The 19,304-nt window shown below is 44.5% G+C and overlaps 1 protein-coding gene across 2 annotated transcripts in view; it reads left to right on the forward strand.

Annotated features, from left to right (window-relative positions):
- The first annotated feature begins 725 nt into the window (after positions 1–725).
- ZC3H7A (zinc finger CCCH-type containing 7A) overlaps positions 726–19,304 on the forward strand; it is a 34,500-nt gene continuing 15,921 nt past the window's right edge. For both annotated transcript variants that reach the window (XM_022552193.3, XM_089896151.1), the window contains exons 1-9: positions 726–822; positions 12,031–12,132; positions 13,167–13,206; positions 14,833–15,030; positions 16,207–16,365; positions 16,603–16,683; positions 16,775–16,813; positions 17,462–17,495; positions 17,979–18,262. In XM_022552193.3, the coding sequence (XP_022407901.1) occupies positions 12,065–12,132; positions 13,167–13,206; positions 14,833–15,030; positions 16,207–16,365; positions 16,603–16,683; positions 16,775–16,813; positions 17,462–17,495; positions 17,979–18,262 (903 nt within the window). In that variant the 5' untranslated portion in view covers positions 726–822; positions 12,031–12,064. The remainder of the gene's footprint in view (positions 823–12,030; positions 12,133–13,166; positions 13,207–14,832; positions 15,031–16,206; positions 16,366–16,602; positions 16,684–16,774; positions 16,814–17,461; positions 17,496–17,978; positions 18,263–19,304) is intronic.

The following is a 19,304-nucleotide window of genomic DNA, read 5'->3' on the forward strand; positions in this document are numbered from 1 at the left end:
TCCTTGTGGGTTCCCACTGCCACCCCCCATCCCCTTATGGGGCAGGGACTCTGACTTGCCCGCTGTTGAGCCCCGAACACAGTCGGCTGTTGAAAATACAGGTGTATGAGGTGGCATTTGGGGGGCGGCGGGTCTGAAGGACAGGGGGCCAGGCCCTCTAGGGTCCATCACAGAGCTGCCGCGGAGCTCCGTTTTCCCCTTACTCATCTGCGGGAAAGGGGACAACAATGGTTGCCCAGAGGCTCCACAGAGTTACAACTAGGAAAGTAGGAAGTACCGGATAAGGATTTGCTAAATAAACAGTATCTCAGGGGAGGCCTCCCGACACCCGAAACTAGGTCAGTTTCATGTCAGACACTGTTCTATCTCCCTGCTCTTCTGCCCCGGGGCCGTTGCCCAGAAAAAACACCCAAGGCGCCCATCAATTTGAATTGCATGTCCGCCCCAATCAGTTCTCAGGATGGGTGCGTCCCGGAACCGCTTGGCCCTTTATTGGCTCCACCCCGCGGCCCCAGCCCGGCGGGCACCACGCGCCCGCTTCAGGGGCGGCCCCGGAGCCCAGAGCCGAGGGTCGCCGCCGCCCGGCCCGACGTGGCGCCGCCACCGCCCCCGGTGCCGACGCTCGCGGGCGCAGCCAATGGCGGCCTCTCCCGAGCGGCGGGCGCGGCCTCCGGCCGCCAGAGGGCGCCGCGCGGGGGCAGCGGAGCCACCGCCACCACCGGTCGCAAAGGGAAGCTGCAAGCAAGCGCCCAGGCCGCCGCCGCCGCCGTTGCCTGCTCACCGCGCGCCACTGCCTGCCCGTAGGCGCGGCCGTCCCCGCAGGTAGGTGGGCGCCACTGGGCCCCGCCGCCCGCCTGGCCCGCGCGCCGCCCTGATTCCCCGCCCGGCGCCCGCGCCCGGCGCGCACCCGCCGCCGCCTCGTGCTCGCGCGCGGTCGGTAACGGACGCCGGGCGGGGGAGGGGCGGCGCGCTTGGCCCCCGCGGCGAAGCGGCGGCCCTAGGGTCGGAGGGCTCGGCCACAAAGGGCGCGCGGCCCCGGCGGAGGGGCGGTCCGAGCGCGCGCCGCCGCCGGGGCCCGGCGGGCGAGTCGACGGAGGCGGGCGGGTCCCGGTCCCCTCCCTCCCTGGGGGCGGTGCGGGGCTCACCCTGGGGGCGCGTCTCCGCCAAGTGGGGCGCAGAGAGCTGCCGCTCCCTCCGTCCCAGCATGTTTCCGTTGGCAAAATACCTCCTCTCTGGTTAACTAAAAAAAAAAAAAAAAAAGATTCTTTTTTTCCTATTTTTTGTATCTGATTCGGTGATCTAGGACCCCTAATTCAGTACCTTGGGTTTGGGGGCGGGAAGGATGCTCGCGGGGCTCTTGGCTCGTTTATTTCGGGTTACTCCCCACCACCACCCCCCCTTTTTTTTTTTTTGCGCGGGGCGCACGTCTAGGACGCGCGGCGAATGGTTTCCTGTCTTATATTGTGGATACGGAGACGTCCGGGCTTTAGGTTTCTTTTCCCCACCCTTGAAGAATGAAGACCTGTCAGATCCTATTACCGTGAAATTTCCTGTTGGGGACGGTCATTGCAGGGGTGTGGTCCAGCTGGAAAGCTCCGGCTGGTCCCGAGAGGTTGTGCCTGCACCCTGATTGGGTGAATTTTTCTGGAGTCGGGTATTTTCCCCGTCCCCGCATATGTAGTTAGGTATTTAAGAACCAAGGGTCTGCCTAAAGGCGATGTGAGCTGCCCAGGAAGGTGGCCACTGATAGCAAGGGACTCTTGAGCGCTTGGAATGTGGCTAGACCCAATGGAGATGCGCTCCCAGTGAAAAAGACACACCTGATTTTAAACACTTAGTATGGAAAAAAAAGTAAAATACCTCATTCGTAATTTTTTTCTACTTAAATCGTACAGGTTGATATGATAATGTTTTGAACATATTGGGTTAATGCAAATATATTATTAAAATTAATGTCACTGGTTTCATTTTACTCTTTTTTTTTTAACATGGCTACTTGAAAATTTAAAATTAGATATATGACTCGCATTATATTTCTATTGGACAGTGTTCAGCCAGAGCGTCGGAATGGGGGCAGGGGTAGCTGGGAGCCTATGGCATCTGCTTATTTTTAACTGCTTTTCTGATGGCACGTGGCCTCCTCTCTCTTAGCCTCTCGAGGAACCCCCTGCTTCTTCCTTCTCACCCTCAACTGAACTGTCGAGCTGATTGCTTATGAGGATCTTGTTCTAATTTGCAGAATAATTTAAATTAGTGGACAGAACATTCTTTGTTGAAAAAAATGTGTGTATGCTGTGTATTGTAGTCTGGAAATAGTTGTGTAAGATTCGTCTCAGAATCAGATCATGAGCTATCAAAGCTGAATATTTTCAATATTTGTGTGTGTGATGCAAAGAGCATGTTAATTTTCAGGGCCTCTGCCATCTAAATGCTTTCCTCCAAGTTACTGTGGCTTTTTCTTGGGTGCTTGTCATACCCTGACCTACACTCTTTTCCCTTCCCAGCCCTCAGATGCTGTCAGTTTTTGCCAGTAAATATGGTGGTTGTCAACCATATTGTCCCCTAATTCTTAATTTTGATTAACTGTAAAACTTGCCAGTTTGGGAGGGTTAAATCAATGTTAAGTGGGAGAGAATCAGTTACTATAAATCCTCAACTTTAGGAATGGTGAGAGTGACTTTTGGAAAGTTGTGAGCATTCCAATAAAGGACAAGGTAGAAACAGAATATGTCTGTATTCTGTTGCCTTGGTTACTCTAGAAGGGCTTTCGAGAGAAAGTATGATGTGTGGAGACGACTTCCAGATAATATCTTGAGGTGTTTTTTTTGGTTTTTTGTTTTTAAATGAAAATACTTTTTCTCCAGAATCTTAGGGTTGGAAGTGAAATTTGTTTTCTCCAAAGTGTGATGTGTTTACAAATCAAGAGGAAAACTTTAGATAGTATTTTTAGGGGGAAGAAATAGTAAAACATTAATCCAGAAGTTTAAAAGTTTATGCTTGTGACAATACATCTGTTTTATTTTTATTATTATTTTAAATTTTATTTAAAGCCCGCGTGTGCACACGGGCTTCCTCTAGTTGCATGGAGCGGGGGCTATTCTTCCTTGCAGTGTGTGGGGGCTTCTCCTTGCGATGGCTTCTCCCGTTGCAGAGCACGGGGCTCTAGGCATGCGGTCTCAGTAGTTGTGGCTCGCGGGCTCTGGAGCGCAGGCTCAGTAGTTGTGGCGCACAAGCTTAGTTGCTCCGCGGCATGTGGGATCTTACCGGACCAGGGCTTGAACCCATGTCCCCTGCATTGGCAGGTGGATTCTTAACGACTGTGCCGCCAGGGAAGTCCCAATACGTTTGTTTTAATTCATACACACATGAAGCATATTAAGTGGAGGTGAAAATTTTCTTTGATATAAAGAAACAAGGCCGCTTGTCCTTACCAGGTTTTGCCCCAACAAGAAATTTGCTTTTTAATTTTATTATGAGTTTAACAATGTGTTTTTAGTTAATTGATTACTATTAATTTCACATATCTTTCAAAGCTTTGGGAACCAGGTAATGGATGCAGTAAGAGAGGCAGAAATTTTTCTGTTTCACAAATAAGGAAGTAGAACCTTTGTATTTTATTAGAATACCTGAGTCCGGAGCAGGAGAGTAATCTGGCACTTCAGAATACCTCCTCTGCAGTCCTGGACATGTCAGTGACCCAGGGTCTGGGCGCCCCTGGGCAAGCTGTTTGGAAGATTTCACATCTTTCTTGTTCATTCCTCCCATACAGGGCTCCTGTATGAGGTGAGATGTTCCCTGGGCCTTAGGAGGGCTGGGCGCTATAATGGGCATCTGGCACATGTTACTATATCTGACAGCAAGTTCAAAATGGATAGCTCGGGGGCAGGGGTGGTGGGAGTGTGGCAAAAATACGAAATTTCCTTCTTGATGTTGTTTAGCACAGCCTTCATCATGGGGGTTTCGTTTTCAGTGAAAGGGGAAAACTGTCTCATAAAGTATCCAGTAGGAGTTTGAGTGTTCCAAGAAAGTGATAGAACATCTGTAATAATGTTTCCCTCCCTGGGTTTGCGGTCACTGAGGGATGTAATATATCCATGCGCTTTTGTAAGTATTACCAGAGTGCACGAACACTGCTGCAAGCTGGGGTGACAGGAACTTTAACTACTTTGTGTGCGTGTTTGTTTATGCCATTACCATGACAGGCTTCAGTCTGAGGGTAGCATTGAATACAGACTGGAAATTATAATTTTTCACTTGAAACTTAGGAATACCTTTTTAGGCAAAAATACAGGCACTGTGCCGCATTCCCTGGGTCACCTTCTCTGGTTCTGTGTGAAGGTATCTCGGAAGTAAGGCTGTTTAATTTTATTCCTTGCATCTAAACACGTGATGTTGTGGGCGGAGCATATTTCCATTCAAAGCTCTGGCCCCGGAGTGCTATCCTAGCTCTCTGTGTCCACACCGTGGACACCCTCTGCTTGTCTGAGTTGCTTTAAATCATGTCCCTTGCACACGTCATCGTGTGTGCCTGCGTGTGCAGAGACGTGTGTTTGTCCTGTTCCTCTCGAGTGGCTTTGAAGTGCCCACCTGTCTGTCGCAGCTGCATGTGTTTTTCAGAGCCCAGCCCAGGGCCAGCGTAGCCATGCTCAACCTCCTGGCACGCGCGGTGCGGAATTGCTCTGTGGATAGGAATTCAGGCTCGGAGCCAGCCTGGCCGGCTCGGCCGCTTCCAGGCTCTGTGATCCTGGACTGTTTGCGCTACTTCTCTGTGCTTCCGTTTCCTCTTAAGTACCTACCTCGCAGGGTTCTTAGGAGGATTAGACGATTTAATATGTGTAAAGAACTTCGAACAATACCCGGTGTCCACTAAGAGGCTTCAGTGTTAGCTATTATTTCCATCTCTACCGGATATTGTAGTCACATTTCGTTTCCTTGGTGTTTTCTGATAGGGGGAGCTAGTTTATGAAGTTACCATGTAAGGCCAAAATTTCACGGTTTAGCATTTCATGGTTTAGTGATAGCTTTGTACTGGACTTCACTATAATGGGTTCCACCTAACAAGTACGGAATAAATATGTAAGGAATTATACTGGAGAACCAGGGGACCTTTGCTCCTGTAAAGCTTCAGAGTGAGTAAGGAACTTAAAATCAGCTGGTTCCAGAAAGGTGATGTATGTTCCAGCTTGCAGGAGTTTAGTTAATTGAATGAAATTCCTATCTGAGTTTCTGGCTTATTTTATTTATTTATTTTTACTGTTCAAAGCTCCCACCCCCATCTCTTTTCCTTTTTGTTTAAGGAGAAGAAGGTGTGGCTGACTTGCTTTTCCCCTGTTGGCAATGAATGAAACCCTTCGCTGCACTCCTTGAGCTGCTTATGGTTTCAGGTTTTTCTCTGTCACTGTCTCTGGTTTGTTCCCACCCTATTGATTTACTCCCTGCTTTGCTCCCTAAGGAGGTGGGGTCCACCTCAGCCAGCCCTGCTGGCCTCTGGTCACATCCTCTTGGCCCCGTCCTTTGGTTTGTCACGCTTGCCTTGAGTGAACAGCTGTACCAGGTACTTTATACGGAGCGTTGTCTTTACGCTTGGCCACTTCATTCATTCTTCATTCAAGTTTTCATTGACTTGGACCCAGAGAGTGTAAGGTGATCAGCATTAAGAAAGATAGGGGGCCCCTGGAAGGGAATGATGGGGTGAGAGTGGGGTGTGGTGACAGAGTTGGGGGGGAGGGACGGCCTTTAAAGCTGACACTGAAGCCAAGACTCTGGGGTGAAAGGCCCGTGCAGATCTGGGGAGAGTGTCGTGGCCAGAGGGAACAGCAGGCACGAGGTCCCAGAAGCACAGAGCCCTTGACTCGTCCCAGGAACCCGCAGGAATAAGGCCAGTGCGACGGGCTGGGTGAGGGCAGCGGCGCAGACAGGAGTCTAGATTTGATTCTGGGGGCCCGGGGGACGCAGGCAGAGGATTTTAAGCAGGGCTGCAATAACCAATTTGTGCTTTTAAAGAGCATTCGTTTCAGTTTTGTGTGGGAACTGCATGGGGGAGGGGACAGTGGCGAGGATAGTGAGCTGAGAGCAGAGGTGGGAGAGGAGGGTATTTCGACATCCACCTGTGGCTCAGGCGGAGGTGGCAGAGGAGGTTTGAGAACTGACAGATTTGGGGTGTCCCGCATGTATTTTGACGGTATCACTGATGGAGCCTTTGTTGGTGGATTGACTGGATGTGGTGAGAGAATGGTTTCCGGTTTGAGCAATTGGCCAGAAGGCGGTTTTAGTACTAAGAAGGTAAGTTTGGGCAAAAGGTTAGTCTTGGGAGGAGGGCGTAGGATTAGGGGGCATTCTATTTAAAAACGCTGAGTAAAGGTCACAAACTGACCCAGAATTTTGTATGTGCCTTATGCATATCAGTGTAGGATAGAAGGCCTTTTTGTAAATGGTGTTTGGGCAACTGGTAGCTATCTGGGAGGGAAATACACACACACACACACACATACACATCCAGTTTATGAAAAAAAAATTTTAATGGAACAGTGAGAATAGTAGAAGAAAACGTGGAGAATTATTTTATGATCTCAAAGTGGTGCAGGCATTTCTGAGTATGTCAAAATCCAGAAGCCATAAAAATAAGTATTGATAAACTCAGCTACTTAAAAATAAAACTTTTGCTATCAAAAAGTACCAAAACTGGGACTTCCCTGGTGGCGCGCAGTGGTTAAGAATCCTCCTGCCAATGCAGGGGATACGGGTTCCATCCCTGATCGGGGAAGACCCCACATGCTGCGGAGCAGCTAAGCCCGTGCACCACAACTACTGAGCCTGCGCTCTAGAGCCCGTGAGCCACAACTACTGAAGCCCGCGCACCTAGAGCCCGTGCTCCGCAGCAAGAGAAGCCACCGCAGTGATATTACCATAACCAATGTCAAAAGATTGACATCACATTGGAGAAAATAATAACATCACAAAGGACTGCTTTCTTCAACACATAAAGAACTTCCATAAGTCAGAAAAGCCCAACCTGGAAGAAAAATGGGTGAAGGAAATGAAACAGTTCATGGAAAAGGAAGTGCAAACAGCTCTTAAATCTGAAGAGGTGTTCGGCCTCACTAATGATAGACTAGAACAAGCAGGACCCCAACCACAGTTGTCACACTGTTTCTCGTCTCCCTGACAGTGATGGAAACATTTGATAATTTCTTGGTGAAGGGGTAAAATAGGAACCCTCGTGCACTGGTGGTGGGTAGGGTCATTTGGTAAAACTTGGCAGTAGCTGGCAAAATAAAGAAATGTACATACCCTTCATCCTACGGAAATTCTTTGAAGATATGCATATATGAAATGTTCTGTGTACCTGGTGAACTTTTAAAGATTGGAAACAACTAGAATGTCCATGACTAGGGGGCTGGTGATGTTATGGTGCAGCCATATCACGGAGCACATTGCACGGCTGTTAAAGGTGATGCAGCTTGATACGTGCTGATATGGACTGACCTTTAAGATATGAGATACCAGTCGAGAAAAGCAAGGTGCAGAACGCGTTAGGAGCCCCAGTTTGTATAAAAAATAACGTATGCACAGGATATTTTTAACTTTTTATTTTGAAATAATTATAGACTCACAGGAAATTGCAAAAGTCGTATATAGAATCCCATGAACCCTTCATCTGCTTCCCCCAATGGTGCCATCTTACCTAACTGTAGTGCAATAGCAACGTCAGGAAACTGACATTCACATAATACTGTTAACCAGGCTACAGACCTGACTCAGTTTTACATTCACTCGTGTGTGTATGTGCGCGCGCGCACCTGTGTGTGTGTGTGTGTGTGTGTGTGTGTGTGTATCTATGCAGTTTTATCCTATGTATAGATTCATGTAACTACCATTACAATCAAGATACAGCTTGGTTCACACAGTGTCTTTGTCAGGACACATAACAGATCAGTAACAATGGTATTGATTGATTGCCTTCACAGGGCAAATGGGTGGCTGAATGACAGGGTTGGGAAGGCGACATTCCTTTTCACTGTCATAATATTTAAACTCCTGCTCTCCGAACAGTGTGTGATGTCTGGACACCCAAGTAGAACTACCAGGTAGAGGGTATCTAGCAAGCTCTGCCAGGAGACAGACGTGGGGAGTTGTCGGACCCTAGATGAGTGTATTTAACATCTGGGCAGAGCAGGAGGTCCCTGAGGGGAGAGGGTGCCTGGGGGAAGGGGGTCTGATGATGCCCCAGGGCCCTCACGTTTAGAGGTCAGCTGGAGATGAAGCCCCTGTTTTGAGGAGATAGTGGACACCTGTCATGTGCTGCTGAGTTTGAAGAAGGAAAGTGATTGTTGGATTAACTTTATCAAATACTTTCTCACTTGAAAATTGAGGCCAGATTTTGTTGACTGGATCTGAAAATAAGATGGTATCTAAAGCCTTTATCGTTTTCTTTTAAAATGAGATGGGGGGGTGGGGAGGCTTTATTTCACAGGTAAAACTAATTTATGGTGGAAAAAAAAATCAGAACAGTGATTCCTGGGCTGGGGGTAGGGCAAGGATTGGCTAGAGAAGGGGCCTGAGGGAACTTTCTGGAGTGACAGTGATGGTATGTCTCACCACCGGGGTCTGGGTTACATGAGTGTATCGTTTGTGAAAAGTTGCCTTAAATTGTGTGCATTTTACCTTAAAAAACTGTAAATAAATGTGGAACCCCAGGTAATGATATGTATGCTGAAGTGTTTAGTGGTAAATTATAATTGATGTCTGCTACTCAGTTTGCAGTTTACCAAAATTGGGTTGGTAGATGGACGGAAGTGTAGGCAGATGTAATAAATATAGCAAAATATTAATTGTAGGATATAGGTAGTATAGAGATATATGTTGTTCATTGTAAAAAAAATTGTGTGTAAAATTCTTCATAATAAAATTTAGGGGGAAAATCTACAGAACATGAAATACCCTGCCATATTATATTTAGACATCACCTGATGTTATGTCCTCAAATCTTTAAACATTTAAAGGAGGCATGGTATTTCATGCTGTTAAGAATCTGCGTCTTATTTTCTCTTAATCACTTGCTTGAGTTGTCATCTCTCTTCCACCTGCCCTTTGTCCTTAAGAGGGCAAGGTTCAAGGTTTTTCGAGCACTTTCTGGGGAAATAGCTCTAAGGCTCTTAACTTGGCGGATTATCATTACCCCGGAGTTCCTTCTGAGCCAACAGATTTACTTTTTGAGTGAACCTCAAACTAATTCCCCACCCCACCAGACAGGGGTTGGGAGACATGTGTCCCTCACGGAAGGAGAGGGGATGCTTCTTGTCTTCGGTTTCACTTCTTTTCTCCCAGTCCCTCTGGCCTGACCGCCCTGGACCCCCAAGTGCAGCTCTGGGTGCCTTTGAGTTCTAAGGTTCTGACTCTGTTTTAAGTAAAATGGAAGAAAAAGGCTGGGTGACCCGGTAAGTTATCTTTCTAAGGAAGGGCTCAGAAGCTACGTAGACTTCTTCTTTTTTTTTTTTTAAACCCCACATTTGTTTATTTATTTTTGGCTGCGTTGGGTCTTCGTTTCTGTGCGAGGGCTTTCTCTAGTTGTGGCAAGCGGGGGCCAGTCTTCATCGCGGTGCGCAGGCCTCTCACTATTGCGTCCTCTGTTGTTGCGGAGCACAGGCTCCAGACGCGCAGGCTCAGTAGTTGTGGCTCATGGGCCCAGTTGCTCCGCGGTATGTGGGATCTTCCCAGACCAGGGCTCGAACCCGTGTCCCCTGCATTAGCAGGCAGATTCTCAATCACTGCACCACCAGGGAGGCCCTGTAGACTTCTTTTAATACTTTATTTCTTTTCCCAGAGATCATTTGTTTACAAGGTTAAAAAAAAAAAAGTTTTAAAGGTTTGCAGTGAAAAGACACTGTCCCACCCCTTTCCCTGAACCCCTGGGTTTCTCTCACTGCTGTAGCTTTCTGTGATCCCATCTGGAGCTATTTTGTGTATATACAAACAAATATGAACATATACCCCTTCCCCCTTTTAAAATAACAGAACAGGGTCTTACTGTGGACACTTGGCACTTTGCCTTTTTTTCCATCCAGCACAATTTATTCAACCATTTCCTTTTTGACAGGCATTGAGTTAATTTCCCATCTTTTTTCTCTTAGAAATAGTGCCTCTTTAAAGAACCTTGTAAATATTCATACATATGAATTAAACAATTTTTTATTATGGAAATGGCCAGACATGTTCAAGTAGAAGAATGAACCCCACATACCCTCCCCTCATCCAGCTGGAGCAGTGTCCCATGTTTTTGCTACTCTTGTTTCATGCTCACCCATTTACCCCCCTTTAAGCTAGACTATCTTAAAAACAAATTCCAGAAACAATGCTGTTTTACTTCAGTATAATGGGCTTTTTAAACTTTTAATTCTGGATAATTTCAAACATACTATTTTAAGGCAAATACCAGGTACACATGTAAATAGTAATACTTCAGTAAAGTAACCAACTTTTAGATACAAGATCAAAATATTTAGAACTGACAAATATTTAAAAGACAAAAAGCAAAAGCTACAAACTTCTAGTTATCAGATAAACAAGTGCTAGGGATGTAATGTACAATGTGATAAATATAATTAACACTGCTGTATGATATATGTGAAAGTTGTTGAGAGAGTAGATGAGTTCTCATCACAAGGGAAAAAATTCTTTTTTCTATTTCTTTAATTTTGTATTTATATGAGATGATGGATGTTCACTAAACCTATTATGGTCATCATTTCATGATGTATGTAAGTCAAATCATTATGTTTTACACCTTAAGCTTATACAGTGCTATATTTCAATGATAATCTCAATAAAACTGGAAGGAGAAAAAATAAAAGACAAAAAGTATTAGCACCAGTTATGAGCCTCCAGGGTGTTCCAGCCTCCCTCCCCACTCTACACTTTGAAAAAAGGTAGACTTAAAAATAAAACTTGCTTACAAATGGTAAGCAATAATGAAACGAAAACATTTCAGCTCCGTACTTGAAACGTGGGTGCCATTTCCCTGTCACGTGGGTCCAAATACATGGTTTATGTGACACGATGTCCTCTTCAGCATTAGCTCTCAGTAGTCCTCATCCAGGGGTGACTGTGTGGACCCCCCAGCCCCTCCCTACCCCCGCCAAGGGACATTTAACAATGTCTGGAGACACTAGTTTGTCACAACTGAGGGGAGGAGGTGCTCTACCTCCTCTACTGGCATCCAGTGGGTAGAGGCCAGGATGCTGTCAGCATCCTGCAGTGCACAGGACAGCCCTCCGTACTGGAGAATTATTTGGCCTGAATGGCTGAGGTTGAGAAACCCTAGTTTAGGACATTGGGAGACGATGTTTTATCTGAGATCTCTTCTCTGTGGTTCTCCCATTGCTTTCTGAGAACTGTTTAATGAACGTCGGCTAGTCAGGTTAAATACTCACAGTGTTGACATTTGCCAGTGTTACATCGAAGGTAAACCCTTACCTTCCAGAAAATTCCAATTAAAGTAACTTAACTTAGATCCTTATTCTATCAGTTGTACGAAGAAGGATTGTTTCAAAAAACACAGATAAGGTTTAGACTGTGCTCACAAGGAAGTCAAAACCCCTCAGAGGCAAGCGGACGTGAAACCATTTTGCTTCTGGAAAGCTTCCAGAAGCAAAACAAGGCCAGGACTGTTCTCGTGGCTGCTTCCGTGTGCGTAGAGACAGACTGGGAACAAAACCTGTCATCGAAGGAAGGAAGGTGAAATGGGGAGAGAGAGATGACTTTAGCGTGGGTATTGTTCAGGAGGGGCCTACAGCATCTGCGCGGCTGCTAAGTGGAGAAAGCAGAGTGTGGAAGCCCTCTGCTCGCGGCGCACGAGACGGTGGGGACCACAGACACAACTCAGGTGGTGTCCTCGGCGTCCAGGACCCTAGTCAAGGCGGTGGAGATGGACGTGTCCACAGCTAATCGTGTGACAGGACCTAGATTATGGGTGTTTTAACTGGGGTCCAGGAGCCCCGTGCCTTGTGTAATTTCTTGCCTGTTTCTTTCCAGATTTCTCCTTTAGAAAGTGGATGTGTGGGATAACATGTCCAGTGTGTCCGAGGAGAGAAGAAAAAGACAGCAGGACATTAAGGAAGGACTGCAGTTTATACAGTAAGGGCTCATTGCGTGCCTCATGTTCTCGTCATGGAGTAACTCTTTTTGGTGTGGCTCTGCACGTAGCAGGGATTAGGAAACCTTTAGTTATGTTTCAGAAGTCCTGTTCTTTTGGGTTAGAAATTAGATATTTTTGTTCCAGCAGTATTTTCTGCTCTTGGACATTGATTTCTTTGTGTTCGGAACTGGATCTTGCTGTCGCTGATTTTTAGGGCTGAAATCCTTAAGTATCCTCTAAAATGTTAGACTGAGGAATTTGAACCTAATCTCATAAGAACAGTTCTGATGAGTGAAAATCAACATCTGTCAGCACACAGGGCTTTTGTGATCACACTCTTTCTGTTAAGAAGCTCGGTCTCTAACTGGCCTTCATGAAGCACGTCAGTGACAGGACCACAGCCCGGGTGGCCATGTCCAGGCAGAAAGGCCTCTTTGTCCCTCCTGGGAAGGGGACATTCTTACCCTCTGTTCTATAGTAAATTGAATCAAATAGTACTAGTGGTTCTATGCTATTTTAAAACTTTTTTGGCATTTGAAGAATTAGGCTGTCTTTAATTAGGAGTAGATTTGCAGGGAAAATGTTATACTTACTCAAGAAAATACAAAGGAATAGTTTTAGATTTTTTTTTTTTCATGACTACAGTTATATGTGAATAATGGTCATAAAGGAGAAGTAGGTCTTTAAAATGTGCTTTGAACCAGTGGTGAGCTCATGAGAACCTCAGTTTTTTTGTTTGTTTGTTTGTTTGTTTTGTGGTACGCGGGCCTCTCACTGTTGTGGCCTCTCCCGTTGCGGAGCACAGTCTCTGGACGCGCAGGCTCAGCGGCCATGGCTCACGGGCCCAGCCACTCCACGGCATGTGGGATCTTCCCGGACCGGGGCACGAACCCGTGTCCCCTGCATCGGCAGGCGGACTCTCAACCACTGCGCCACCAGGGAAGCCCGAGAACCTCAGTTTTAAGATGACTCCTGGGTGAACAGATCCTGATAAGAACCTGATCATCAGAATTGATTTGTTTCTTCTTCTTAGGTCACCGCTGTCGTATCCAGGAACACAGGAACAGTATGCGGTAAGGACTCAGGAAAGGTCTGCTTGAGAACTCCACAAGTAGCCTGTGAACTGCCACATGTAGCCTGGGTTGGCAAACCCAGATGTGGCCCCCTGTCTGTTTCATAAATAAAGTTTTATTGGAACACAGCCACGCCCATTTGTCAATGTGTTATCTGTGGCTGCTTTCACGACATGGTGGTTGAGACAGAGACCTTATGGCTCACAAAGCCTCAAATCCCTACTATCTGGGCATTTACAGAAAAAGTTTGCTGACCCGTGTGTATATAAGACAACGTTGTTTTTTTCCTGCGTACTTGGACAGTTGTCCTATTTTTTCTTTTCTCTATTAGTGTAGTTTTGAATTAATTTCTTTTGAGCCCCTTGACAATTACATTTAGCCTTTCATTTCATCGAAAATGAGGGGGACAGAATATGCTGAGAGGGAGAGTGCAGAGTATCTTCTGTTCTTCCTTAGAAGAGAAGTTGTAACAGAAGTAAAGAGGTGACTGGATAATTAGGGGAAAGAGCTAGAGAGGAATCTAGTTAGTTAGAGAGAAAGCCCAGCTGACTGGGTCTTGGACCAAAGGCCCTCAGTTCTGCAGACTGTTAGTTCCCCTGTGGCTTTGCATCTCTGTGGGTTTTGGTGCTACTGAATGTCACTCCTTTCTCTCTGCCTCCCTCCCTCCCTCTCCGTTCATTTCAGTCTCTCCCTTCCTTCCTTCCTTTTCTCCAAACAGACGTAGAACTGTAAAGTATGAGGACTAGCAATCACATGGAGCAATCCTTTCATTTTACAAACGTGCAGTTGGGGTCCAGGGAGGTGAAACGGCCTGTCTCTCAAGTCACCTCAGCTGTTAAAGGTTGATCTGGACAGTTTTCTTTATTACTTTTATCAGCTTAGACGTGAATTCGTAAAATGAGACAAAGAAGAGCTGAATAGGACTTTGATAGGAAAGGACTTTTAAAATCTTAAAGCAATGATAGAAGTCCTGAAGGAGACTTAAGAACATCTGCCCCTACCAGAAGAGTGTGTATACTTACACAGTAAGAAAAAGGTTTGCCATCCCCTCCCCATAAATCAGTAAATGACCGGAACATTTACAAAAGAAGAAACACAAATGGTCCATAAAAATGTGGAGAAGTTCAACCTCGCTGGTAATCAGATACGCAAGTAAAAAAGGTTACCGTTTTTCACCTAGAAATGTGTAGATTTTATGTGTGCATGCTCACGCACGTGTGCACACGTGTTGGTGGAGGTGCTCTGAAGCAAGCCGCTGTAAGTATTCATTGTTGTTGCCTTTTTGGAAGACAATTTAGAAATACTAGTCAGAAGCCTTAAAATCCTCGTTCCACTTGTAGGAATTTAACCCAGGCACAGAGTTGGCAATGTCAGCAAATACTGACAAGGTGCTTTTGCAGCACTTCTCTTAATAATGAGACATTGAATTTTTTCTTGGAAAAAGCAAGCAAGACGAAACACTAGCTGAAATAGCAGTGACTTGGCCTGGATTTGATCATTTCTTACAACAGTGCTTCTTGCTCTGTCAAATTATTTCCTCTGAAGTTTTAGATACAAAAATTAAAATTTTCTTACACCCTGACTTGTTCCTTTAAGGGTTTCAAGTGGTAACTTTCTTTTTTTTAGGTATATTTACGTGCTCTTGTGAGAAATCTTTTTAACGAAGGAAATGATGTTTATCGGGAACGTGATTGGAACAACTCTATGAGCCAATATTCAGAAGCTTTGAGTATAGCTGATTATGCAAAGTCTGAAGAAATTTTAATCCCTAAAGAAATCATTGAAAAACTATATATAAATCGTATTGCTTGCTATTCTAATATGGTGAGTTGTTTTTGTTTTTTGGGGGTTTTTTTTTGCGGTACGCGGGCGTCTCACTGTTGTGGCCTCTCCCGTTGCGGAGCACAGGCTCCGGACGCGCAGGCTCAGCGGCCATGGCTCACGGGCCCAGCCACTCCGTGGCCTGTGGGATCTTCCCGGACCAGGGCACGAACCCGTGTCCCCTGCATCGGCAGGCGGACTCTCAACCACTGTGCCACCAGGGAAGCCCGAGTTGTGATTTTTAAAGCAATGTTTCTAGAGAGAAAAAAGGTTTTCAATAACATAGTATACTAGCGAAAGTCAGTTTCCTAATTTCAGTTTATAAGAAAGATGTATTAACTGCTTTTAGAGTGGCCTCAAGCTTTGAAAAATCAGCTTTGGCCAAATGCTTAGGGATTTAAAAATAATTTGTTTCTTAGATACTGGTCCTTGGAGATTCCCTTTTGAGTATGGCTTTTGGTGGGGGGGTGTCTGCTCATAAAAACGTCAGCCTAGGAAGATACAGGTGTTCACAGATGGGTACAGGGTACCCATCAGGTATCTCTGCTGACAGTTTGCTTCTTAGTCAAGATTCTCTTAGGAGCTTTTTTTTTTATAGCACAAAACAGTAGTTAGCCTTCAAAAGAATTAACACAAGCTCTTCACATGTCTGAACTTAGAAAGCAATATTTTGATGTGCTTATAATTTTCACTATAGACATTTAGTAAAATTTAACCATGAATTTAAGAAAAGTATCCATGTTGTCACCTAGTTCTTTGCTAACGAGCATTCATTGATGATTTGTTTTCTATAGTATATTCCTCCTCAACTAGCTGCTTGGGAGTTACATTTCCATTTAACATTTTAATGAGCTCCAAAAACGGTAGCTACAACTGGGAGGAAAATAGGACAGGCAAGTGACATGTGGGGGCCTCAGCCATACTTGGAAAGTTTTATTTCTCGAAGATCTGGGGTATTTTATGGCCAGATGTCTGGGTGGTGGGTACATGGGTAGCCACGATATTCTTTCTACTTTTGTGTATTTGAAATTTCATAATGAAAATAATTTTTCAAAAGACAAATAATACCACTAACTTACAATTTAAAGGAAAAGTCTGAATTTGTTTCCATTTGCAAGGAGACATCATCACAAGATGTGAACTGTTTGATTGCTAACTTTATTTGGTCTTCCTCACCAGGGTTTCCATGATAAAGTATTAGAAGACTGTGATACAGTCCTCAGTTTAAATGCCAGTAACTGCAAAGCTCTCTATCGGAAATCTAAGGCTCTAAGTGATTTAGGAAGGTACAAAGAGGCTTATGACGCTGTGGCAAAGTGCTCCTTGGCAGTGCCTCAGGTATGGAATTTATGTTTTAGTTCATTCATTTACATCATAACCATTTTATTGATTCTGTGTAGAGAAATGGCCTTAAAAAGTTACATCTTCCAGCCAGCCACCCACCTGCTGCAGTTGGGAATAATTGCCCATAAAACAAGTGTCTTGACAGAGTATAAGTTAGAACTGTTTTGCCTCTTTGTCTTTACAGTTAGTAAATATAGCCCTCCACTAATCATATATTCTCACTTTTTTCAGGATGAACATGTAATAAAACTAACTCAAGAACTAGCTCAGAAATTGGGATTTAAAATAAGAAAAGCATATGTGAGAACTGAGGTAAGGTGGAGTTCTCTCCGTAAGGTATTTGTTTTGTTTTGTAGCTTGGAGTCAGTTCTGGTTTTAAATTAGCTTCTTAATTTTCTTTCAGCTCTCACTAAAAACAGTTCCTGGGGATGGGGCTACAAAGGTAAGGTTATTACTCTTGTAAGAATCATAATAAAAAAAAAAAAGAAGAAAAGATAGAAGCATTAGTAGTTTTGTTTCTAATATTTTTGGTTTGTGTCTATTTTGAGACCTTTTTATTCCTCAAACACAAAAGTGGCCAGAGCTTCCTGCCCTAGAAAAACAAAACAAACAACTCAAGTAATATCTGTTACTCTCCGTCAGCATTTCCTGAAGGCCAATGGAGCATTTTACAGGATTTTAATAGATGTTAGGTTTTATTAGAAAAAGTGGGTCAGGGCCACATACTAATTTTAGGAGTCATTGGGTTAAACATAATTAACAAGTTGTTTTTTAAAGGTAAGTCTTCTTAGAGCTGTGACGATGCCACTGTGAGTTGGGGAGAGAGTGGTGGCTAGACTAGTCCCTCTAGAACTAGAAGGCTCCTGACCATCCTTTGAGAAATACTGGGCCACAAGAAGCAAGTGCCAGTAGGCCAGCACCGCTTAACGCCATGTATTACAAAGGTTTACATGTTTTGTTTATTTCTGTCTTAATTGGAAGGAGGTCAAATGTGAGAACCTGCATTGCTCTCCTAGAGTGAGTTTTATAGCTTGCTTTATGGTTTAGAGTCCTGAAAATACTATGATCTATTATTTGGTTTAATTTCTAGGCTTTGAACTGTTCTGTGGAAGATATTGAGCCAGGTATGTTTTCACACACATCCTTTTCATCTGAAAAGTGCCAGCCTCAGACGTTATGTACATTATAGTGTTGTCAAATAAGATTGCTGTGTGGTTATTAGTATTAAAACAAGAGTAACTTCAGAAACCCCCTCTGTGCCTCTGGATGTGCCAGTGAGTGAGTGACAGTACTGGATGTCAGTGAGCAGTCATTCGATACCCGCTGTGGCTTCACCACCCTCTAGTAGCTCCATCCAAAAGGGGCCTAGGAGTTTTGAGAAAAGGAGAAGTTTTCACAAGTCAATATATCTATTCCTGTGCAAAACAAATTATTTTTAGGATTACTTGTACTCTTTTATTTGAATTGCTTTCACTGTTGTATCTATTTATTTTTATATTGCTTTCGTATTTTCACCTAGCTCTTCATTTTTTCTGTTGTTGTCTATTAACACTAGTATTACATAGATACACTGAAAATAAGTGAGTACATGTCCATCCACGTTACAGATTTATTAACTCCGAGGCAAGAAGCTGTTCCTGTTGTTTCTATACCTGCATCCAGTTTTTCTCACCAAGTTGGAAATGAGCTGGCCTCAGTTCCCATTATGCCCTTAACTTCTATTTTGCCACTGCAAGTGGAAGAGAGTTCTCTGCCATCGACAGTGTTGGCAAATGGAGGAAAGATCCCCTTCAGTATGCCGGAAGCGTTTTTAGATGATGGAGATATGGTCCTTGGAGATGAAATAGATGACCTCCTTGATTCTGCACCTGAAACTAATGAAACTGTTATGGTAAATTTCAGTGTGATTCCTTTCTTCTGAAGGCAGGCTTTTTTTTTTTTTAATCGTAGTATAACCTGCTAGATATTTTTAGTATTGACTATAGAGTAAGCTTTGGGTTTCTTGAAAATTACTTTTGTCGTTTTCCAGTGGTAACTGGCTAATTTGGTCATTTCTTTAAATAAAAAAGGGAAGCATGCTAGGAATCACATATTATGGAAACGGTAAATTTAACTTTCTGACAAAGAATAGGCATTTGACATGTAAGGCAAAATGAATTCATGGATTAAGGACTTCTCATTCCTTAAGGATAATTCTCCTGTAACCATGTATCATAAAGCAAGTGTCAGCAGACTTTGGTCCACAGGCCTGATCTGGCCCGCTGCCTGTTTTGTATGGCCCACGGACTAAGAATGGCTTTTAGATTTTTACATGGTTGAAAGAAAAAAAAAATAATAATATTTGAAGACACATGAAAATATTTCATGGCACTGTAGTAACAGAGTTGACTAGTTGTAACAGAGACTATGTAGTCCACAAAGCCTACAATATTAATATCCAGCCCTTTATGGAAAAGTTCACTGACTCCTGCCATGAAGTATATTAAAATAGTGGCAGCAGTAGGATGATGGCGGGGGGGAACCTCAGAGCTGGTTTCCAGGGTGGGTGAAACCAGCGATGTCCCCGTGGAGCTGACAGAGAGAAGATGTAAAAGGCAGACAGATGAGGGGCTGCTTCCTACCACTTTGATCTTGGGCAGGTTATTTCACCTTTCAGTCCCTCTGTTTTCTCATCTGTACCGTGGCAGCCCTAGTAGGATACATCTCAGAGGGTTAGGAGGATTAAATAGATGGTATATGATTTATCATAGTATAAGGCACACGGAAGCTCTCCAAAAATCCTCGCTCTGTGGGGGAGGGGCAAGGTAGTGTTCCATTTGTTCTTGTGAGGTGGTACGTTCACATCTCCAGAAAGATGGTCCCCGCTTTCCCAGGCTGCTCCAGCTCCCTTCTCTTCAGCACCCTTCCTTCCACTCCAGCCCCACACACATCCT

Source organism: Delphinapterus leucas, chromosome 15 (assembly GCF_059928025.1).
Source record: "Delphinapterus leucas isolate spDelLeu-1000000601 "Yukka" chromosome 15, BTC_Dleu_Yukka2, whole genome shotgun sequence".
NCBI classification, from domain to species: Eukaryota; Metazoa; Chordata; class Mammalia; order Artiodactyla; family Monodontidae; genus Delphinapterus; species Delphinapterus leucas.